Source organism: Perca flavescens, chromosome 16 (assembly GCF_004354835.1).
Source record: "Perca flavescens isolate YP-PL-M2 chromosome 16, PFLA_1.0, whole genome shotgun sequence".
Taxonomy (NCBI): domain Eukaryota; kingdom Metazoa; phylum Chordata; class Actinopteri; order Perciformes; family Percidae; genus Perca; species Perca flavescens.
The window spans coordinates 3,502,515-3,527,512 of record NC_041346.1 but is presented as its reverse complement, the minus strand read 5'-3'; the positions used below and the strand labels follow the sequence as shown (position 1 = coordinate 3,527,512).

The window sequence follows — 24,998 nt, the reverse complement described above, 5'->3', positions numbered from 1 at the left end:
TTTCACAGCAGACATGTTGACTTGTCATAGTAGGAGAAGCACAGCTGAAATTGATAACCTTAACGATGGATCAGTTCCATCAAGTGTCCCAGTAAGATATTTCAGTAAGTCAGCATGCACAATACCAGGACCTCTCCTAAGTGGAATGCAGCCATCAGTAATGTTTTAATACCAGGGTCTCTCCTAAGTGGAATGCAGCCATCAGTAATGGTTTTGAATAGACCTGTGCTTTTTTCTACTGTGACATGTCAACATGTCTGCCGTGAAAAAGGTCTATTGGGCATTTAGTTTGCGGTGCTTGCAGTGACATTTACATTTTTTTAAAAACAATAAAAAAATGGATCTAAAAAAAGTCTTGAGCGATGCTATCAGCTCTGTTAGGCTGTGGTAGGCATTATATTTTTAGCGTTGTTGGGCAACAATTCCATACTAATTTTTCAGCATATTGTAATTCAAGTGGTCTGTGAGAAAACTAAACTTCTGCAGCTCATCTTGGCTCTGTTTGTAGTCTTTCGAAAAACACTAGCCGTCAATCACAGGTCATTTCAGAGAGAGGAAGCGTTCCTATTGGCTGTTCTGTGCAGGCACAGTATCAGTCAGCTTCATGTTTAGGCTAGTCTACATTTCTGTAAGTTAAGCTAAAGCATTTTGACAGTATGTGACTTCTGTTATAGTGGAACGTGGCTGAATCAGAAAGCTATATAATTTGCAATAACAACTTTGAATGCAGAAAATTAAACAAATTATTTATTGCATTGACCCTTTAAAATGTTATAAATCAAACCTATTCCAGTTAACATCATCAGATACGGCAACCTCTCAGTCCAGTCAAAAGCTAAAATAGCAAACGTGATCAAAACAACAATTAAAGTAATGGGGGAGAATCACACCCACCCCCTCAAATAATCTTTGAGTCAACCGTAATCACACATGGATCCTGAAAGATCCTTCACACATTCTCTTCAAAGAATACGAACTCCTCCCATCTGGCAGACGCTATAGAGCAACCGCCTTAAGCTTTTACTACTGAACAAACAACCAGTCCTTCTCATCACTGCAATAATAATTACTCACTATGTGCAATTCCTATATCTTAGCTTATATCCTGTATTATGCATAACTTGATACATAACTTTATTATGGGGCAGTGCAATACTTCACTATATCAGGGCAGGTGCAATATGATCTTATTTATTCTTTGCTCGTCCTAGAGCACATTGTTGTCTTGTTATATGTTGTTATGTACTTACTTGATGTCTGGTGTATGTGTGTATGTAGCTGTTGCCAATTCAATTCAATTTTATTTATAGTATCAAATCATAACAAGAGTTATCTCAAGACACTTTACACATAGAGTAGGTCTAGACCACACTCACCCAAGACAAATTTCCTTCAGGACAATAAAGTTTATCTTATCTTATCTTATCTTATCTTATCTTATCTTATGAATATCCAGCTATCCAACCAGTTTTATACAATATATGTAGCAGGGGGTCAGAACAGCGTCTCTCTTTCAGCTAAGGGGTCCTTGGCCTAAACAATGTAATGTTATAATGGAATAGCCAATCAGATTCCTCTCAGCGACAGCTCCGACGCTGAAAGAAAAAGGCAGACGAGGGCCGGCGAGTAGCGCTGATCTCCTTTGTGTTTCAGGGCTTTAACATGAACATGGGTTTCTGTGAATTGGTTCATCAATTTGGGGTTTTTCTCAATTTTCATTACCAAATTTTTGAAGAGCATCAAATGCAAAATGATTTTCATTTTGTGTTTCCACACATCCAAAATGTTTGTTTTCAGCTACAATATGACGATGTTCACTGCAAATGACAATAAGGAAGGTCCTATTGCTTTAGGGATTCAAAACTGGTGAGAAAAACTGGTAGAAAACACAAATGAGCTGCCAATTACTGTATATTGAATTTAAATACGACAACTGCCTAATAAATGAAAACAGGCCATGCCCTGCATGGTCATATATTTATACAGGATGACATAGATTAAGTTATTTCCAATACATGGTTGCGCTCTTATTTGCATACTGGGGAAAAAATAGACCACTCCCCTATTTTCACAAGTCAAAAGCCAAAAACAGACAACACCTCTTGTGCATAATTGGTAGATATTGATGAAAAAGACAAACCAAGCACAGATTTTAACAATAAAAGAAACAGGCCACGCCCTGAATATTAATTATTCCACTGCATATTGAAAACTAGGTTATACTCTTATTTGCATATTTGGGACAAACTATGCTGTATCTTATTTGCATATTATAATAAAAACTAATTAGGTCACACTCTTACTTGCAAACAAAAAAAATAGAATATGGATGATTATTACTCAATTTACCGTTGAGTTGTTGAGAAACATCTTTGGTGTACATTTTGTGTGTTTTCACCACGTGTAGTTTGGTAATAAGCAGTCGTGCTGAGGTTAAACCGACATACGTGGCTGTATAGCTCGTTGGTAGAGAGGGTCGACTTATTATTTGATTCTTACTGATAATGTGTACAGTAAACTGGACCAGTCTATATCGACGACGTTCCACTTCCGGGATTGTCAATGTTCCTCATTTTCAACCGGATGTCCGTTACTTTCCGCTTTCTTTGTGTTGGCGTTCTAAACTCTGGTGGATTTATGAGGACTGTGGTTAACTGCTCCTTAGATCTCCATCCGTCCATCTTCGTCCGCTTATCCGGGGTCGGGGTCGGTGGGGGGGCAGCAGCTCCAGCAGGGGACCCCAAACTTCCCTTTCCCGAGCAACATTAACCAGCTCCGACTGAGGGATCCCGAGGCGTTCCCAGGCCAGGTTGGAGATATAATCCCTCCACCTAGTCCTGGGTCTTCCCCGAGGCCTCCTCCCAGCTGGACGTGCCTGGAACACCTCCCTAGGGAGGCGCCCAGGGGGCATCCTTACCAGATGACCAAACCACCTCAACTGGCTCCTTTTGACGCGAAGGAGCAGCGGCTCTACTCCGAGTTCCTTCAATCCAGGAATTCTGTGTGGACTAGCCAGACCTTCCTGGACTAGTTGGACTAGTCTACCTACTTTACAGGTAGGTTAATCAACATTGGGATTGGGCCCTCTCCAAAGGGTCACAAAATAAATCTGGGGAGTTGTATAGTAATATTTTCACTAATCTTTGCTTTTGTGAAGGTTTGTGTGATTTGAGTAAATTTGTCTTTCAGCCTTGAATATTCCTTTAAATAAAACCAAGTAATTAAAAGGGGAAAATCACTCTTTGGTGGAACTGCAACTACACAATGACGTCTGGAACATTTGACGTAGGGCACCAAGTAAGGGGTCAAAAGCCCAAAAGGTTGGGAACAACTGGTTTTGGTATATAATAATGCATTGTATTTTGTAAGATTTTATGTTAAAGTAACTACAGCTATTTAGACAGTCAGGTAAACTTAGTGGAGTAAAAAGTACAATATTTATAAAGTAGCATTACATGGGAATACAGAAGTAAAGTAAGTAAACAGTTACTTTCAACAACTGCTTTCCACCATCTTAAGTCTGCAGCTGCCTCCCATTTCAGAATCTGCCTCCATGGAAGTCCACGTTTCAAGCCCAGACATGTCAGAACGTGTCGGCGCAGCTGTCCCATTCCAAACATTCCTCCAAATGAGAACAACAAATTCAGCCGTTTTTCCCCTCAGAGTTGTACCCTCGATCCATCGTGCACCATCACTTGTGAATCAATTCAGGCAGTCATCATCAACTCGTAAAGGTGATCATGTCCTTGTTCTTTGCTAAAACGTGAGCGGTAATAAAAATAATAGTTTTATTACGTATATCCCTTAACATCATCAAGTCAATGGCAAACAATAATTAAAGGAGCAGTGTGTAGGATTTACCAGCATCTAGCAGCGAAGTTGCAGATTGCAACCAACTGAATACCCCTCCCCTCACCCCTCCTTTTCCAAACGTGAAGGAGAACCTATGGTGGTCTTCAGGTAACATGAAAACGCAAAAGGCTGGAACCTGATGTTTGGTTTGTCCGTTCTGGGCTATTAGTAGAAACGTGGGGGTGCAACATAGCTGGCTCTGTGGAAGCGGACCCGCTACGTGAGTAGCTATAAACAGCTCATTCTAAGCATAGACATATCCAATGGTGGACACAGCATCTGTGACGTCACCCATTGGTTTGTGGTCTTTTTGAGGCTTCGAGGTTTGACGATACGGGCGTCGCCAACAGTGTGTGACGATTTTTAGCGAAAGGGTAAGTTGGGGAGGATGAGGCCAAGCCAGGGGTGTTTATGGTTGCAATGGAGCTGCGCTAAGCTAAACGCTAATGAGAGAAAGTGGCTGATATTTTTAATCCTTCTGAAGCGAGTCATCCAGTGGAGATTTACCGGCGGGTGAATGCGGATCTCTGCCTACTGCCGCCATTCATCTGCATAAGACGAGATAAGGTAAACGTTATTGTTCCACAATGTGGTAAATGTTGCGTGGGCCAACTCCCAAGCTGCTGCCATTACCATTTCAAACATACATACAGACATACAACATACACACATAGATGTTATTGAACAAACAACTCAGCAAGGTTCCTAAAACACTAATCCCTTAGTAAAAAAATAAGTTAACAATTTAATAGTAGTAAAACCACATGCACGGAAGTACAGAAAATCGGCAAAGTTTCCCTTAAGTTACAAGCTAACGCTAGCGCTAGCTAGCTAGCTTGGTTGGCAGAACGCTGAACAAGGCGACCGAATGCTCCAGTCAACTTTGATTAAGTGAAAACACAGTGAGAAGGTAAGAGTTTGAGATGAAGACATGGACACAACCAAAATCAATTTCACGACTTTTTAATGTTCACAGGGCCAGGGTTAGCATTGCTAAGCTTATGTTTTGATTGACAGGTCGGCGTGTAGCCACGCCCCTAAACCATCCCCTGCTTTATCATCAATTTTCATCAATTTCATCAACAAATGGGACCATAATTTACTAAATGAACATCATGCTGTGTTGAAGAAGTCTTGAAAGTAGCGCTTTAGGCCATTGACGCTTTATGAAAATGTTTATTGAGATAAATCAAGTGAGAAGTAGGCTCATTTTCTCATAGACTTCTATAGAAACAGACTTATCTTTGCAACCAGTGGAGTCGCCCCCTGCTGGAAATGAGATAGAATGCAGGTGTTTCTTAGACCCTGAAGCTATTATTATCCAGTCCTTCCAGAAAAATGCGGAGTTTTTTTGCGATTGCTGCGTGCAAAAATCCTTGATTATGCGGCACGTTTTCTTAAAAAATGCGATGGAATATGTGAGATATTTATGTAATTTTATGCGATGAAATTGCGGGAACTTGCGGTTTGATGAAAAAGAGAAAAAAAGTGATCCCCCCAACACCCTGCTTTTTTCGATGATGTTCACGTTGCGTAATTATGTCACTTCATAATGTTCCCATGGCAACAGGGGAAAATGGCTGCTCTTAAACGCAACATTTTTCAACTTTCTGCTAAGATATATGTGACTTTTTTTGCAACGAAAATGCGGGGATTATGAAATCATGCAAGCCCCGCATACTTTGCGCGGAAATAGGGAATTTATGCGGCGAAAGTGCGGCGTATTTGAAAAAAAATGCGGCCCCCGCATAAATATGCGGCCTTTGGCATAATCGCGTTTTTCTGGAGGGACTGATTATACAGTCTATGATTCTAAGCTACAAAAGCATAACGATTGCCTTGATCAAATAAAATTCCCAAGAGATTCCCCTAAATACACTTCTCCTTTAAAAACTGTCAATATAACTTCTATAAATGTTGTGTAGTGCTGAACAACATGTTCAGGCTGGTGACAGGAACAAAATTCGCCTGGATTCCAGTTTTTAGATGATGGCTTTTATCAGTGCACGACTTCTTGTAAGACATTTACTACGTAGTGAACAAAAAAACCTGATAAATACGACCTGATGATTGTCAGACTGTGAGGTGAAGAAGTGAAATGCCAGTTTTTCTCGGTGAGTCAAGGAGCAGGAGCTCGTGATACTAAGTTGATTGATCTGTATCTCAGCTGATGACATTTCACTCCTCTGAAGGACACGCGTTCACGTACAACACAGGCTTGATCTGAAATGCGACACAGCAGTTAGTCTAGTTGAACAACATTTATTCAAAGTCCCTCAGTCGCCTCCTTTGGAATGCTGTGCTTTATTCCACCACTCTCTCCACGGCAGTCCAACATCCTGTACGTAATGGGGGAATTCCACCACATTCCTTATGAGGACTTGTAGTAAGTAGTGGGAAAAAGGACTGTGGTGTTGTTTTGGAATTGTAAATTTGACATGAATCGGAGTTCCCCTACTCCTGGTAACTACATGTTAAAAAAAATAAATAAATCATCATCCCTCACATGAAGTAGTGAGTAGTGTACAGTATCCTGACTCATGAAATATTCAACACTTTCTCCGCTCATCTCACAATCTATCTGCCTCACTGCTGGGTTCATCTCTGGGTCACAAGCAAGTCAAAGTCTGTTCCCAATAAAACAATGGGCCTCATGCAAGAACCACTCAAACATAGGGTTGGAATTCGGATTCCAATTCGATTTTTCCTTTTGATTACGGTTCTTATTGATTCTCGATTCCGATTCCTTGAGGAGTGGAGTTGAAACGGGTCACGTGCTTATTTTACCGCGCTTTTTTAGGGTAAAAGAAAAAATAAAGCCACAGTTTAGAGCGCTGCTGACTGTGCTCCGTGGCTGCAACACAACAAGCGCCTGGAAGTACGGTGGTCTCTACAGAAACCAAAAACTTGCGAGTGATAAATTTGGAACAGATGACTGAATTTGAAACCAAATTTCCATGATTCCAATTTTTGAAACGATTCCAAATTGGAACCGGTTTTCGATGCCCAGTCCTACTCATACAAACAGATTGGTTCTTAAGGCACGTACAAGTTTTAACATTTTAAAAGAATTGATGGCATATACCAATGTTCTTGTACTCTGAATTCTCTCCAGTGTACGAATAGAATTCATGAGCAAAAAAAACCCTAATTTGAGCTGAAATCATAATGCCTTCATCTGAATTAATGGACAGTTTAAAAATGATACCACATTTAACTAAAGTAAAATATATGAGACAAACTAAACAAAATCAATTATGTTCATCGTTTTTATCACCATCACACCTGCCAATTTACATCTTTTAGATGTTAGGATTTTTATTGACATATTTCAGGAACGGGTACATTTCAGGAGTTTCTCGGAAGATTCTCTCACTCTGACAGCAGCCTCAGTCTAAACCAGGTCCAGTATCACTCTCCGTTATAACATCAGACAGTGTAACATCATCTACTGTAGGCATGGATTTAAAATCTTAATAAGTAATAAGACATGAGGCTACTCTAGGATTGATTTATGACCATTTTGGCCCGTCTGGTTTTTGTAGCTTTTTCAGTGTTTTGTCGTTTTGTCTGAAGTTTTTGGGGCCTTTTCTGGTTTTTTTTTTTTTTCTTTCTCAATGTTTTTGTCACTTTTTTTGACCTTTTTTGTTGCTTTTTTCTTTGATGGCTTTAGTTACTTTTTTGGGGCTTTAGGGCAAACTATAAGTCAGAAGGCTATATGAGACACGCAATAATCCAGTAAAAAATCCTTGACTTTTCGATTAAATGAAAGCATGTGGATAAACTAAACATGTCTGGCCCTTGATGTGATTCTTATTTTCACGTGCGGCCCTTAGTAGAATTTGAGTTTGACACCCCTGGTCTAAAGTAACCTGACGAGCTAGATGGTTTGTTCCACAGAACCATTTGGGAAGCCAACGTTGGAAAGCTTTTGGGAGAGGGCAAGGCACTTTCAAATAATACCTTGCAGGTGATTGGATGAACCATTTGTCTGCCATTGTTGTTGTGAACAAACAGTTGCAGCCACCAAACACACCTAAACCACGCCTTTAGCTGCCAGTAGCTCCTCACCGGTTGCCGATTGGTTCGGTAAGCTGTTAGTTCAGACACCAACCAATTAGGAGTTTTGTCAGAGATTTAAAGCCTTCGCGAGCACACCTGGTCATCAAATCAGCTGGTTTTAGAAGTCCCAAAGCCACGGCCCAAACCGTGGTGGTGAACCAAGTTACCCCGATATTCACACTATTACAGATGTAGCTCTTTTTAGATCCAAACTCAAAACTTATTTATTAATAATGGCTTTGAATACATTGTAGTGGTGTGATATTTCCCCTCTCCTCATCTTGTTTTTATCTAACCTTTTCTGATTTTACTGTACTTGATGTTTTATTCTTTTTATTATATGTTATGTTTTCTTTCTTTGTCCTTGATGTAAAGCCTTCGGACACCTGCTGGATGCTGTGTAGCGCTATATAGGAGCCTGACAAGGCGGATTCTCGTGTGATCTCGTTAGAATCCGGCTGCCGTGCAAGGTAAGTTCTAAAGAGACCCGTGCAGCCGTCTTTCCAACCAATGACATAGTTTGTCCCGCCCCCGATTGTTAGCAACCCTGATCATGTGCAATTCACATCGAAAATGACCTGCTTCCGACTCATCTTTTGACCAGGCTCGCGATGCCAAGTTGGACAACGCGGGTTAACCCTTTCAAACACAAAGTCAAGCCTGGTTGAGCCCTGGTTGAGAGTTTAGTGAATTTGGCTCGGAACACTTGAACCTATGAACAAACGTCAATGAAAATAGACGTGGCGCATATCTTTAGCAGAGTGCAGAGCCGCTTCACGCACGCTTCTGGTACTCGCCGTGACGCGGCTGGTGGCATATCAAGCCCCGACTTGAATGGTTGTGGTGTTGTGTTGGGGATATTGGGGGAGGGTGTCTTTTTAGTAAATTGATCGGATGGTCTCGCTGTTTCACTTCTTGCCAAACGCTGTCCAAAAGTCCCGCGTCTCATGTGACCTGGCGCGTATCTTTTTTATCTGCTTTATCTTTTAAGCGAGAAATAGGCCGTGCAGTTGCTGAATCTGTCTTCGTTTCAGATCGACAAAGGTCCACTTTAAAAGATTTTTGTCAGGGCAGGGAAATGACGCCGTGGACACAGCGCCTCCAGAACGCAGCACAGACGGTGGAAAAAAGTATTTTAGTATTATGATACAAAAATGTTCTTGCATGTTGGCAATTGAGTTTTTAAAGATTTTCAGGATTCAAATAAAAAGGTTGTTCACCCTAAAATTAGGCCTGTTACAGGTGATGCAGCTGAATTAGGATGAAAAGACAAAACCCATTTCCGAATTAAAGCCACTATGTGCAGAATCGATTATAGCGCTTTTCAAATTAGCAGCGAGCGTTGCCGTTATAACACTGTTGTAGTGACTTTAACATGGATACTGAGAACAACATTCGTGGTGGGGGTGACAGAATTTATTAAATCAGGTTCAACAAGTCAATGGAAACACACAAAAATAGCTTTTCTTTTATTAAATTAAAAATGCATGCCATGGTCTTTAAAACGTGCCAATTGAAACACATGCAGGATTTAAAAATCACAACCTGGTGTAAAAAACTTATTGTACGTGGTTTGAGAACTTTGAGGAAAAAGCTGCACAGCACAACCACAAGAATGTGTTCAAGTATGGTTTGTCAATTTACAATGTTTACCATAACTGAACCACTGGGGTGAGATGGACCCTAGATTATGTACAGGGACTGGTAAGGGACAGACTGCGAGGGGGAAATATGCAAGATATAAGACCTAAATTGACTTTTCATGAAATTATGGTGAATGAAAATGAAAATGAAAAAATGAAAAACAGTGATGTACATTCCATTTTGGATGAGCTGTTATGGAAGCTTTAATAATCGAGTTCTTTACTTTTTCCCTTTGCGCGATAGACATCTTGTTTAACAAGAAAAAAACACTCACACAAAGTTATTTCTTAGCAAATTATAATGTGACTTACATGTTGGGATGAACTGGGCAATTAAAATATTGGTACATTTGTAACAAAATGGAAACATCCGATCTTAAAAGCAAAACCAAGAAAAAGAAAAATAAACTTGAAGATTTAGAAGAAGTCACACAAACTCTTAATTGCATCACCTCACTCTGTGAATGAGCCTACTGCTCACGAGGAGCCACACTTTGAGGTAAATTCAAGCATCAATGAGCACACTTCTAAAAAGAAAAGAAAAAGGAAAGAAATTCCTGATTTAAACTCTATCCATAATATAAATAAAATGACCAAAATATAAAGATGCTCCAAAATCACTTAAGTCATCCACAACATGCTGTGCATTAAAGTTATGGAATCGCTGCAAGCTTTCATGACCACACGAGTTCACATGTGGGAATGCGTGTGTGTCAAACTACATGTGGTTGATTTTTGCTACTGTTGTGTTTGCACGTGAAGGAAAGGGAAAACTGTTGGTTCCAACTGTTGGGATTTTGGTCTTTCCATTGTGTGCGTGGCCTGAGCGTTAAGGCTTCCCGGACTGGATGGACAGCAGGCTACCAAATTTGAAGTGCTGGATCACAGGGAACTTCTCCAAACACTGGGGGAAAGAGAAGGGCTGTTACCAACATTAGAAAGAAATATGTTTTAAACTAAGTACAGTACTCCAGGGCTCCAGACTAACTTTTGCCAACAGCGTCACAGAAACTTTAACTGTATAGGAAATAAATGTGTGATGTATATGACACACAAGGATCACAAGTCTTTATGTAGCTTGAAAAAAAAAAAAGAAGAAAAAAAACTGTGTCTGAAGTTTGTTGGCGTTAGCTTGGAATATAGCTGAACTTACCAATGTTTACAGCATCTTGTGTTATTTAAAATTTTAGCTATTTCAAGGTACAAATGTGGGAGTTATGTGGGGCTATACTTTCCAAATTAATACAGTAGCAATGCTTGATTTTGAGTTGCCCTTCATTGAAATTCAGTCAGTCAGAATTTGTCTTTCCAGTAACCCAATTTAGTGAGATTTCTTAATTTAAAACTAAATCACTGTAGACAAGGCAAGGCAGCTTTATTTCTATAGCACATTTCAGCAAGAATGCAATACAAAGTGTTTTACATAAAACATTAAAAGAGCAGTTAAAAACAGTTACAAATGTAAAAACAGCTATAATAGCATAAGACATATGAAATACGAGAATAAAAAGTTATGGTGCAGTATAAGGAATGAACAATTATTTTTTTTAAAAGGCAGCATCAAAAAGAAAAGTCTTGAGCCGTGATTTAAAAGAACAGCGTTGCAGCGGACCTGCAGTTTTCCAGGAGGTTGGTACCAGATATGTGGTGCAGAAATGTTCACAAGTTCGTGCGCCAACTTCAGTTTGTTTTCAAGTATATCAAGGGCATCAAAAATGCGTACGAAGGATAAAAGTAATTAGGGGGCGCTATAGAGCCGATGTGCATTGCCCAAGCCTAAATGGAATATCAAATTTAAATAATTACTAGTTTGAACATGGGTGCAAAAGTTGACCAGTACTTCCACCAAAATATCTAGGAACATCCAAGGAACTTTATCCTAACCCTGGTCTGTGTTTGGGGGGGGGGTGCTTTGGAGCTTGCTGGCCACGCCCGACACGTGTGCCAATTATCGTGAGTTTTCGAGCATCCCAAGCCCCTCGAAAATGCAATTGCGCAGCAGAAAAATAATCTTTACAAAAACAATAGGTCAGCATCGGATTATGTACTGGACTGTCCACTGCTTGAGGTTTAGTGACAGGACACGTCCTTTTCTATAAAGCAAACATTCAGCCCAAACCCAAAAAGTTAACCTTGACCTACAGTGTTGCTGATAACTCTCCCCACTGGCCTTTCACTTTGAACATGTTCAAAATGGCTGTGGATCAGCCCAGAGGAAAGCCCTTAGTGCGTGCTGACATGGACCCAGTTTCGGGGAGCAGCGGCGGTGGGGGTGGTGGGTGTCTGCATTGGGGGTTGGGAGGCTGTGCTGGGGGAGCGCAGTGGAATTGAACTCTTGTGCTCGGTCTGCCTGTGCAGTGACACTATCAGTCACAATCATCTGGGCAGAACTGGGGTGGAAATGCATGCCTCGGAGAACTTTGGTCCAAACGCATATTTAATCAATGGAAATTTGAAAAATCATCAAAAGATCATTGATCACAGATAAACTCGACATTCAAATGCCATACTATACTGCCAGTTAACAGATAAGACAAGCCTATTCAGATGTAATAAAGATGAAATCAACATTCGAATCAACATCAAAAAGTCAACATCAAAAAGTTATGGCAATCCTATTGATGCCAGGCCTCCTAACTTGATCCACATTATGTATCCACGTTGTTGCTCTGGATGCAAAATGGCTTCACCAGTGTATTATACACTCTAGTCCTTGTTACCAACAAATCCCACATACTGCTGACAGTACACCAGTGTTGAAAGGCTAAATCTGATGAGATTTTTGTTATCGTTTACAAATCCCATGAACAGACCCAAACCAAAACTGAATGTATCGACTAATATAATTCCTCTGTGCCATAGAGCTCCATTGTGGTCCAAAAACATCAAGGAGTCCCACTGTGACACTGGGTGACATCCTTCTTTTGGTCTTTTCAAGATGTTCAAAAATGAGAAAAATATAGAATAATAAGAATGTTTTTGAAGGAAGGTAAGTGTCTGGATTTCCTTCATTTCTCTCCAGTATCTAAATTAACTTGTTGTGACTTACAACAATAAATCAGACATGATGTTCTCATCTATCTCTAGCAAGTCTGTGCTAGTAGATTTTGTATAGTATTTTGTATTTACTAAACCCAGTAGCTGCCTGGAGAAGGAGAATAAAAAAAAACACTTATACATGATTGGTAGTAAATGAGCTAAATGTTTTTTAAAATGTAGAGCTGGGTGGCCGATGTTCTTTTCATGCATGGACAGAACATTTTATAACAGTCTGACCGCTATTGTTTCCCTGAGCATGTGTCATTTCACACAATCGAGTTTATGTTCCAAAACAGTGACAAGGCCCCCAGAATTGCCTCCTCTCTCTGACCGAAAATGGTGGATTCTGCTCTTTCTGGGTCTACTAGTACAACTCTCTGCCGAAAACCCTGTGTGGGGCCAGGGAAAGGGAGAGAGGAATGCAAGTCTGCTGATGGTTGCTCCAGGCTTGGAGGAAGGTCGGGACAGAGGGAGGGGAGGATTTAATGAAGGGAAGGAGGAGGAGGGGGAGGGAGAGGCAGACAGCTTGGCCCCTCAGCTCTTTGGGAAGACTCACAGGCTGCTCTGGAAAACACAGGATGTGGGCATGCAGGCGGGGAGAACGGGCTTAGACATCCCCCCCACCCCCGCCCACACACACACACACACACACACACACACACACACACACCCATTCTCTCCATTCCTCTCTTAACCCTTTCCTGCCTCTCTCCTCTACTACCAAGCAGGTCTGTTCGGGTGTTTTGCTCATAAGGATCCTGGTGACAGGGGGACTTTCAGCAGTGATTTGATTTCTTAAATATCATGTAAATAAGAAAACAGTTTCTGTAATCAGGGTGAAGGATTAAGAGACATATCCAGTGTACATTGCTATATTTCTGTTTCTAGTTTCTGGACCATGTATTGATTAACCGGGTTGGTTTTTGTTTGAATATGTGCAACGCCTCAAAGCTTTTCCCTGTAACGGCAGTGCATGGAAAGGAAAGAAAAGACTATTACATGTACTGTACTCATGCCTTTTTGTATCCTAAATAATGACAATAAAACTGGAACTGAAAGTCTCAAGTCCAATTGGTCCAAAAGCTACAACTAATGCCGACCTTAACGACGTTTCAGGTGATTCCACAGTCGCAGACTATTTTCCAAAATCGTAATGAAACCCCGAGAGTCTTGCTAGAGTTGGGGCGCTCCTGTTGTCTCCATCGTTTGGAGACAACGGGAGCGCTTAATTACCTCATAAACCAAGTATTGGAAATGTTTCACCTTGTAATGGGGCTAAAAGAAATGTAAAAACACTTACAACCTATAATCAGCCAATATTCATATTCATCTTCTGAGGACAATGAATGTCTGTACATAATTTGATGGCAATCCATCCAAATGTGGGAATGATATCTTACCTGAAAAATAAAGAGCAACACTGCTAGCATAGCTTGAATACAATTTTTTGTACAATAATTTATGGTTCCAAGAGGATGAATCCTAAGGACTTCGGTCAATCCTTTGGTTTACTGTTAACATGCAAACATCCTCCAACCATCAGCATGCTAGCATTTTCATTATTAACATGTTAGTATGCTGACATAAGCATGTAGCTCAAAGCCCAGCAAAGAGCGCCGACAGCGGCGAAGGCCCTATTGAAACTGAAGGAATTATTATTATTTTCCCGTCAAATGAATTGGCTTTTTGAGGGGCTTAACATATTCAAAAACTCACCAAATTTGGCGGTCGCATCAAGCAGGGCTTGACATTAACTTTTTGAGTCACTTGTCCTTCGGACAAGTACATTTACGTTTCACTTGTCCATGAACAAAAGTCACTTGTCCGGGTAAAGATTCATCATTTTATAATTGTTTTTGTGTTTTGCTAATGCAGAATTTGAAGAAACCATTGAAAGCATCCAAACACTATCAACATTAATACAATTCAGTTTAAACAGTAGAAACAAACGTGCCCCAAGAATAGATTTCCCCTTCAACGAGAAAAAAGGATCTCCAGACTCATAATACAAAGTTATACTTTGCATGCCGGTGTGCAGAAGTTAATATATTGAGATTCTAAGTGAATATTTTAAAGTTTCTCATTACTTTCAGATTCCTAGTCAATAAGTTACTATGTCAATATATTGAGATATTCTGAGTTACTAAGTCAATATATTGAGATACTGAACCAATATGTTGAGTTACTAAGTCAATATATTACGATACTAAGCCAATATATTGAGATTAAGTCAATATTTTTATAGTTTCTCATTACTTTGATATTCTTTGTTTATATTCTGAGATACTGAGTCAATATATTGAGATACTAATTCAATATTTTGACCAGAGGTAGTGGTGACTTGAACTTATACTATATCTAAAATAATTTTGTAGACATAACAATGGATTTTGCCACTAAATGTTGGTGTCAGCGTGTTTTTTTTTTTCTTTCTACAATTTCACTTACCAAGGGATCCTTTAAAAAGGTGTAGCTACTTTACAGTTTATTACCTGATATTTAATCCGCTACAAACGAGTAGCGGAGCAGCTAGTAACATTACGAAGCAGAGAGCCAGCCGTCAAGAGTCAAATTAACTTCATGCTTCATCCGCACAAAGCACACTTCTATCGCCACGAGTGACAGCTTTATTCGGCTCGTTTTCTGTGAACGATGTGGGGACGGGGTAACGTTAAAGCGTAGTTAGCATGCTAACGTTAGCATGCTAACGTTAGCATGCTAACGTTAGCTAACTAACACCGGCTGCCTGGCTTGCTGGTTCCGCGGTGCTTTCATGCTGTATCGCTTACAGAGAAGGAGCTGAACAGTGGGGCTGGGTCTAACGTCAGCGGTCCGCTCTCCCGCTGCTGCTGGGTCTAACGTTAGTTAATGTATTTGTTTCAAATCGGTAAAGTAAAATCTGTAACATAAACGGAATGAGTGGCATATAATAACGTATATAATGCTTCATCCACACAAAGCACATTGCTATCGCCACGAGTGACTTCTGTTTTCAGCTTGTTTTCTGTGAACGATGTGGCGAGGAGGTAATGTTAAGGTGGAGTTAGCAAGCTAACACCGGCTAGCTCGCCGTGCTTTCATGCTGCTTCGCTTTCGGAGAATGCGCTGAACAGCGGGCTGGGTCTAACGTTAGCGGTCCGCCGACCCGCTGCCCGGGATTGTGGGGTAAAATATGTATTTGTTTCAATTCTGTAACATTGACAAAATGAGTAGCGTTTTGTTTAAGTTTTAACTTGTCCAGTGGGGCAAGTAAATTTCTCTTCCACTTGTCCTACAAAAAATCCACTTGTCCCGGCGAGCGGACAAGCCTTAATGTCGAGCCCTGCATCAAGTCTGGTGAAAATGTACGTATTCTAAGGGTTTCGGGAATAGGCGCACAAAAATGGCTCGCTAGCGCCCCCTAGAAAGTTACGAAAATTGAGCCCCTGCAGTGCGTTTAACGTAGACTCACGAAACTTGGTACACATATGTAACATATCAAGATGTACAAAGAACTTCATTAGAGCATACCCTAAACCCAACAGGAAGTCCGCCATTTTGAATTAAATGTTCGAAATTAGTGCGATTTTGGACATTTCCACATGTCGTACTTTAACGAACTCCTCCTAGAGATTTCATCCGATCAACTTCAAACTCGGTCTGTGGCATCTTAAGAAGTTAAAGATGAAAAGTTGTTAAAAGAAAAACTTTTCGTCATAGGGCGTGGCCGTGGCGGGGCGGCCATTTTGTGCGTTTCGCCGCCGAAACAGGAAGTGGGTGTAACTCGAATGTACGTTGTCCAACTGGCTCGAAATTTTTCAGGATTCATAAGAGTCCAACCCTGAGGACAAATAAAGGCCGATATTTACTTAAAGTCATAGCGCCCCCTGGTGGCAACAGGAAGTAGGCCTAAAAGTCAAGGTGCTATACTTTAACGAACTCCTCCTAGAGATTTCAACCGATGGACCTCAAACTTGGTCTGTACCATCCCAACACCTTAACGATGAAAAGTTATTAAAAGAAAAACTTTTCGTCAGACGGTGTGGGCGTGGCGGCCATTTTGAGTGTTTAGCGATGAACAAAGAAGTTGTTGTAACTTGAGTGTACTTTGTCGTATCTCACCGAAATTTCTCACGATTAACAAGGGTCCATGCCTGAGGACACCTACAGGCTAAAATTCAATTTTGGTCATAGCGCCCCCTGCTGGCAACATGAAATGCGCCTTATATGACAAACATCATCCGATTTACATGAAACTCAGAATGTGTGGTCTACGTGTGATACTGAGCCGCCCCCTATAATATGACAACGTCCACGTACTCAAGCCACACACCCTTTCATAACATTTGAACCGTTTAAGGTATACCCTTGTGTGAGGTATCATTGAACTCAGCAGAGTTCCTTTTTAATTGGTGATGGTTTGGCCCGCCCCCTGTGCTTAAGCCCCGACCCCTTTCATAAAATTTGAACCCTTTAAGGTATACCCTTGTGCGAGGTATCATTGAACTCAGCAGAGAGTTCCTTTTTAATTGGTGATGGTTTGGCCCGCCCCCTGTGCTTAAGCCACGCCCCCTTTTATAACTAATGACCCGATTGATGTAAACCCTTGTGTGAGGTATCACTGAACTCAGCAGAGACTTCCTTCTTCATTGGTGATGGTTTGGCCCGCCCCCTGTGCTTAAGCCACGCCCCGTTCATAAATGCTGACCCATCTAAGGTAGAGTCTTGTGTGAGGTATCATTGAACTCAGCAGAGACTTCCTTTTTTATTGGTGATGGTTTGACCCGCCCCCTATGCTTTGGCCACGCCCCCTTTCACAGCTAATGAACCGCATGACGTAGAGTAACGTTAGTACGAGGGGGTGACAGGCTGCAGCTGGAAATCGGAAGAAGGACGGGAAATAGTTTTAACATGACTTTAAAATCGACATCCACCGATTATAATCCACCGATTATAAATCATATATAGTAGTGGCAGCACTGTTTGGCTTAGTTATCAATGTCGTTAGCATCGTGGCTAACAATATTGTTACTTAGTTTATGACACATCCTTTCTAACATTATGCCATTGTGCTAACCGAGCACAGTTAGCCTTTACAACAGTGTCAATACAATTCAATACACTTGTTAGATAATGTTTCATTACAGAGTTCTAATATTCAAATATATAAAAAAAAAAAAACTAAAATGGTATTATAGAGGAAGACTGAGAGCTCTAATCTCCTCCATTGACTGTGGTAAGGTACTGTCTCACTAGCAAAGGAGAGCACAAACTGAGAAAGATATCTTCCATATCATTTGTATTTATGCAATCAAAAGTTGTAATTTATGTTTTTTTCACTTAGTGTTTTAGTTTGGGGTCAGCCTAGATCAGTGGTTCTCAAACTTTTTTCAATAATGTACCCCCTTTGAACAGTTTTTTAAGCCATGTACCCCCTGACCACAGCGAATAAGTTTTGGCAGAAGAAAACCGACAAACTTGAAAGAAAAAAAAAAAGACAGTAGAAGTAACTACAGCCTTGTAACTGAAAAACATTTTGCAAAAAATCGTACGTACCCCCTGCAGTCCTCCAAAGTACCCCTAGGGGTACACGTACCCCCATTTGAGAAACTGGCCTAGATGACACGTAGTGATACTAGGGTTAGGGATAATTAATGCTTTAAAACCTGCGTGGACTCTTTCTCCACCAAATTGTTTATCCGACTGATAAATCACTGAAGAACTGGACTCATCAGTTGACAATGAGAGAGAGAACAAAACAAGCGTACCTCCGCCTTGTACATTCTGACCAGGCCCTGGTTGACTTTGGACCAGGAAGGAACAGCGCTGATGTTCCACAGCTGGTTGGAGTGTTCCGCAAACGGACCCGTCTTCATCTAAAGAACAGAAGAAGAGTGACATAAATGGGGTGAAGTGAGACATGTCTGGGGTAACTCAGCTACAGAAAGTACAGTGCAAAGGAAAACTCAAACTGATAATGGTATTTCACACATTGTTGATTACTAGTGCAGTGGCCGTTCAAAACATGCCTATTTGGAATGTGCCGATTGCTTAGCCTCCTGCACTGCTGCTTGCAGCTTTGTCATGTAGCAGTCACACATTGTGGTAGTTTTAGGCGATGTGGAACGCGGCTGAGCGGGCGCACAGAACGGTCCGGGGAAATGTGCGTTTTGGCAAGACACCTGTAGCCGGTGAACTGCAATCAATGAGCCCTGCACAGTAACTCCCCGCACCCGCTGCTGTACGAGATATCCCGATTTATAGAGAGGTGGTGGAGACTGACAAGGAAAGGACGCATGCTTATTAATGCATAAAAGCGGGCATAGTGTACGGTTTGTGTGCAGGCTTGGTCACAAAATGATGCTTAATAACTATCTAACTTCCAACCTTTGATTAAAATCAATAATAGTATATAAATCATAGTTCATCTCTTTAGGTAATTTGAAGGATAGCTTTTAAAGCTTCCTTTTAGTGCTCTTAAAACCATCATTAGAGGGATACGTCCAAATTCAGTTTTCAGAGTATCAAACACTCCCTCTGTAGGCTGGAAAAGTGGCTTTCAAAGGTTTTGTGTATCACTTTCGAGTTGACTCATTTATAATGGTTCCCAATGATGACCCATTTATATGGCAGAAAAAGACATATTTTGGGACGTAGTGAGCTTATTGATGGACAGAAGAAAAGTAGCTTATGTTGCAGGCGTGGTTTGAGACATTTCTATGGACCAATTCACTTTTTTTGTTTTTACACAAAAGAAAATAAGTCACCAGTGAAGCCATTGTAAATAACTCAATTCAAGCTGACTGATGCTGCTTTTCTCAATCAACAAACAAATGGCAAACTTTGTATATCCAAGTCCGATTTCTGCAGTAGATTTTGTAGTTTTTCAAAAGGAACGACTGGTTCAGCTAGGGAATGTGAGCAACGCAGCGCTACTGATAATAAAGGACTAAAGTTAATATGTCCTGTAAAGGAACAGATCGTACCGTCTATAAAGGAAGATCTTGAGCCTAAAGCAGTAAGCAATCCAAAGATAACTCCTGCTGTGGGATTAATCCAACATTCCAGCGTGTGTGACTAGAACAAGTTTCAAAGTTCTATGCAAATGATTAAAGATTCATTTTGATTTGTGGTCTAAGACTTGAGGCTATAATCAATATTTTTATATTAATAGATGACATCTGTGGTCACTCGTGACAAACCCACAGAGAATTGTCACCAACTCTGCAGCTCTACAGAGCTTTACAGCATCGTTCAGCTCATTGTTTTTGGTTTTCTGGCCCGCAACTTTGTTTAGACTTTTAACTTGAGCGTGATTTATGCTTAAGCATTAAATCTACACCGTGGCTACGTACATAGGTACATAGAAACACGGACCCTACGCCGTAGCCTGACGTGCACCTTTCGAAAAATGTAACTACACATATGTCGGCTGTGGCTTGGTAGCGTTGCATTCCCACCCCCCCGACTCATTTCCTGGTTCTCCTTCTCCATAAACGACATGAAATCAAGGAGAGGGTTAACTTCTCCTGCTCCAGATTTCCCATCGTGGTCAAAAAAGTCAGCACTCGCGCCGAAGATAATCGCCATTACTCTCTCACTCGCTCTACCACACACTCCCCAAGCACACACACACACACACGCCGGCAATGCTATTGTCTTAAAGAGATTGACGCACCCACCAATGCACAAGTATAAACTTATGTAGGCTATGGCGAAACCTCTGCGAGGAGCCTCCGCAGAACCATAAATCACGCTTTACGCTACGCACAGGCGCGGATTAATGCACAGGCTTTTGAGGCTGCAGCCTAGGGGCCCCACGTGTGCAGGGGCCCCGGATTAGCCAGACAATTAGTTATTATTTTGAATTTACTGAAAAAAAGACCCTAATTGGCCCATAAGAAACATTTATTTTTTAATTGGCCCATTGTTTTTTCAATTGACTCTGGGCTGGCCAAAAAACACTTTAGTCAAAAATATCACATAGACTATTTTTTTCCATACACCCCCTACTTTCAAATTGAAATGGACTAGTCCATAACGGTGCGTGGTGCGAAAGATAAACACAGTGACAGGAGAACTGGGAGTACACAAACAGAGACCAAGCAAGATGAGTCTAAAAAAAGAAAAAAAGACGCCGATAAGTATTTGGCAACGCTGCCAAAGATGACAAACCTTTTTTACGACTACTGTTGGGGATACAGACATGAAGAACAACAGTCCAAAGCAATGAATATGCCGCTACAGCAGCAGCTAGCTGTGAAGTGGCGCTAGGTGAGGATAACGTTAACCAAGACAATGAAGAAGACAACATATCTTTAAACGGCACCCTCTTTGGGATTTCTGCCTGCATGCAGTTTCGGGTGTGCATCTGCCAGGCTAGAACAGTAATAGATATCATGGAGAAGAAATGCAAAGGAGGTGCTGAGAAGCTGCGTGAGAAAAAAAAAGCTGCCAAATGTGTCAAATAGAAAGAGATGTTTTGGCCAGTAGCAGGACCTCCATCAGCGCCCGTGGCTGATGATAGTGGTGCTGGTGTCGGCTACAGTGACATGCACAGTGAGGAGGAGACTCAGGAGGAGAGGGACAGAGATGAGGGAGTGAGCTACAACCGGCTGCGGTAAACACAACTCCCCTTAAAACACTTAACCCCTTGATAAAACTGAGTGGTGGACAAACTGTTGATGATAACACTACAACAATAAAAGAAATAAATAGTATCATTGCATTAGTTTGCTATATCTGAGTCTTGACTGATCATTTTCTCACCGTTTTATTATTAATAGGATATATTAGACTGGCTTTCATTCAACAAAGTAGCCCACATCTTAATAATAAGCAAAACACCACCTTAAGGTTCATCAAACCTTAAGCTTGTGCTTGTGCATTTGTGTCTACTACTTAATCTACTTAAAGTAGCCTAGATAAACGTTGCACATCATGCAAGCTTTCTTAATGAGAATTGTAGCTTTTCTATCTGCATTGGCAGACAAAAACTCATGCTAGACCTCTTGAAATTAAAGCACAGGGCCTCTTCAGTCATGAAATGATAATATATACATACACACACACACACACACACACACATACATACACACACATATATATACATATATATATATATATATATATATATATATATATATATATATATATATATATATAGTTTTATGATTCATGAGGAGTATACCGTTTTATTATATTAATAAATGGCACTTTTTTGTATTTAATGTGTCAACTCTCAATGATTCTTGCTTACCCCTTACATGGCGTTAATAGTTTTAAGGAGTAGGAGTTGCTATACACATTCAGGGGAGAGCAAGGACGGGGGGTATTTGTGATCTTCTGTGGTGTGCCGGTCTGGGCCAAAATGCCAGGGCCAATTTTTGGTCCCTGTCCGTCCCTGCTGCTACCTATAGCTCAGATCCTGCATGAGTTTAGTGTATTGCACAATGGTTTGTGTCTCAGTAATGATCAGTGGTGGAATGTAACCAAGTACATGTACTCTAGTACTGTACTTGAGTCCAAATGTTGAGGTACTTGAGTCTTTTCTTTTCATGCCACTTTCTACTTCTACTCCGCTACATTTCAGAGAGAAATATTGTACTTTTTACTCCACTACATTGATCTGGTACAGCTTTAGTTACTAGTTACGTTAGTTACTCCACTACATTCATCAGTTACAGCTTTAGTTACTACTTACTTTAGTTACTCCACTACATTCATCTGTTACAGCTTTAGTTACTAGTTACTTTACACTTTACTTACACGACTTTCGTGTGAGAAAGCAGAGAAGCTACTTTTCATGAAGAACCTGCTACTTTTCCTATAGAAAAAGTAGGCGTATGTCTAAGACAATTATTCTTTTGTTGTGTGTGCATACACTTTTTTGCCCTCTTTTCAATGCATTTTTTGTTGTTTGTTGACAGTAGGCATACAGAGTATGTTAAGGTCTAATAGGCTCAAAGATGGCCAAACAAAAAACCCTAACCCATTATATTTGGCCAAATTTTTGGTGCATCCCAACTTGTTAGAAGTCTGTGCAGCACTTTGAACTATGCTAGCCTGTATGAGGAGCTATAATAAAGTTTGATTGATTGATTAATCAGTTTCCTTAGATGTTTGCAACAGCAACTTAAATATAAATTATAATTTGGTCACAAGGAGGCAGCAGAAAAAAGCTGTAACATTGTGGGTGAGGTTGCAGACCTTAAAACCAAAACAATGAGCTGAAAGATGGTAAAGCACTCTGTAGAGTAGCAGACACAAGGTCATTTGACCCATTGTTAATTGACTGGAGCAGCTTTAAATATGGCTGTAAAAGAGTAATGCACATACATCCTTTTCCCACCAAAATTGTATTGTGTGACTGAGAACTACATGAAAAACAACAGGCTGACCGTTTTCCTCAATCATCCTTACAACTTGAAAAAATGCTAAAATAAAGCTACTGATTACACTGATTTCTTACTGCATTGATTACTCTGCTTTCTGAACATGCAGAACAAAAGGCTGATTGTTGCTCCAGCAATCACCTAAATAACAATAAAAAGATTCTGGAATCAGAGTGTGTTAACTTACAGACAGACAACAAATAGTAAGAATATACAAAAGAACAATAGCCAGACAGTCACAGTGACACTGAAAAAAAAACAAATGTATTAATTCATAAATGTATGAAACTGTTTTCCCACCATTTTTCCCAAGAGGCAGGGGAACCCAAACCTAGACCCTGGGGCATCAATCTAACATCCCCCTCTTTTTTCCATCCCCCATCCACCCCCCCTCAGCCCCCACCCTCTCAAACTGCTCTAGACACTTTCCAGGGCCTCGCATGAGAACACATGGGGGAAGGGCATGGAAGAGGGAGGAAAGGGGGGGGGGTGGAGACAGCCCATATTCCCTGGAGGAAGGACTGATTCACAGCAGCATGTGGGGAAGGAAGTGACTCATGTTCAGGACAGCACACACACACACACACACACACACACACACACACACACACACACACACACACACACACACACACACACACACACACACACACACACACACACACACACACACACACACACACGAGCCTTGTGTGTGAATCAAAAAAAGAACACAAGGTTGAAGTATCCACGTGTGTGTGTGTGAATAGGAGGACAATACTTGGGTGTACATATGGAGTGTTGCATGCTTAAAGGCCTGGCTGAGCAGCAGTAAACAACTGCAGTCAAGACTGTAGAAGGCCAGTAATAGATCCAAGAGGAAAGAACGCCCAGAGTGTGTAATCATGTTTATTCGGTTTCACTTACCAAACTAAAAAAAACACATTTAACATGTTTTTGTAATCTGTTTAAACCTCATGTCGAATTAAAGGTGAACTATCTTTTCCGTATTTTCTGTATATCTATAATGTTATGTCAGATTTACATGTTAAATGTGGCCAGAGCTTCAAATAATGAGGTAAACGTATTTCAGAAAAATCCCTGTGAACTAAAACGTTCAGATTTCCCACTGTTCTGAACGCTCTGGTTTCACGTAACACCGACTCTGCCTTCTATGATTGGTCATCTGCTCCAGGTAGGCAGGACTGGATTGTTTATCATTTATTATTTGTTTGTTTATTATTTATTATTTATTATTTTATTATTGGATTGTTTATTGTTTTTGGATTTGTTTCTACATTAGCTACATGCTAACGGCAGTAAAAGATGTAATCTTGGCATGCAATTTTGTTAAATCTTCCCTAATTTCGGGTCACATTACTGTTAAAATATGTCCGTCTATGTAGTATTTGGTTCAGAAGCCTTTATCTGCAATTTTTGACAGTACAAAGTGCTGCTATATTCTATTCTTGTGCACTGCTAACCAAGTTATAGTAGCTGCATGCTAACGCCTTTCTCCCCAGTTTCGGGTCACATTACTGTTGAAACATGTCCGGTTGGGTAGTATTTGGTTCAGAAGCCTTTATCTGGGATTTTTTTTTTTAACGATAGAAAGTGCTGCTATATTCTATTACTGTGCACTGCTAACTATAGTAGCTGCATGCTAACGGCAGGTAAACCTGTAATCTTGGCTGCCAATGTTGTTAATTTCTCCCCAGTTCACACTGCTGGGTCACACTGCTGATGAAACGTGTCCGGTTGTGTCATATTTGGTTTATAACCCTTAATTGGTGTTTTTCACGGTAGAAAGTGCTGTTCTGATACGGAATCTGATCAATTAGAGCAGACTGGCCATTTTCGGGAGGGGGGCTTAAAGAGACAGAGGGTGAATACAGGTGCAGCAGCCATGGGCAGTATGAGAAAAATAAAGTGTTTTTGGAACCTGAAAATGCTATATAATAAATCACCCTTAACTTAACTATTAAGCCTCAGTATTGTTGCTATGGTTTCCCACGGTTTAATAAACCTTGCACTTTGAGTTGGAATAAAG

At 40.7% G+C, this 24,998-nt stretch overlaps 1 protein-coding gene across 2 annotated transcripts in view; it reads right to left on the bottom strand.

The window, feature by feature from the left end:
- Positions 1 to 9,312: 9,312 nt before the first annotated feature.
- Positions 9,313 to 24,998, bottom strand: part of ptpa (protein phosphatase 2 phosphatase activator) — a 35,672-nt gene continuing 19,986 nt past the window's right edge. For both annotated transcript variants that reach the window (XM_028601122.1, XM_028601123.1), the window contains exons 9-10: positions 18,344 to 18,451; positions 9,313 to 10,461 (exon numbers count right to left, since the gene is read on the bottom strand). In XM_028601122.1, the coding sequence (XP_028456923.1) occupies positions 10,387 to 10,461; positions 18,344 to 18,451 (183 nt within the window). In that variant the 3' untranslated portion in view covers positions 9,313 to 10,386. The remainder of the gene's footprint in view (positions 10,462 to 18,343; positions 18,452 to 24,998) is intronic.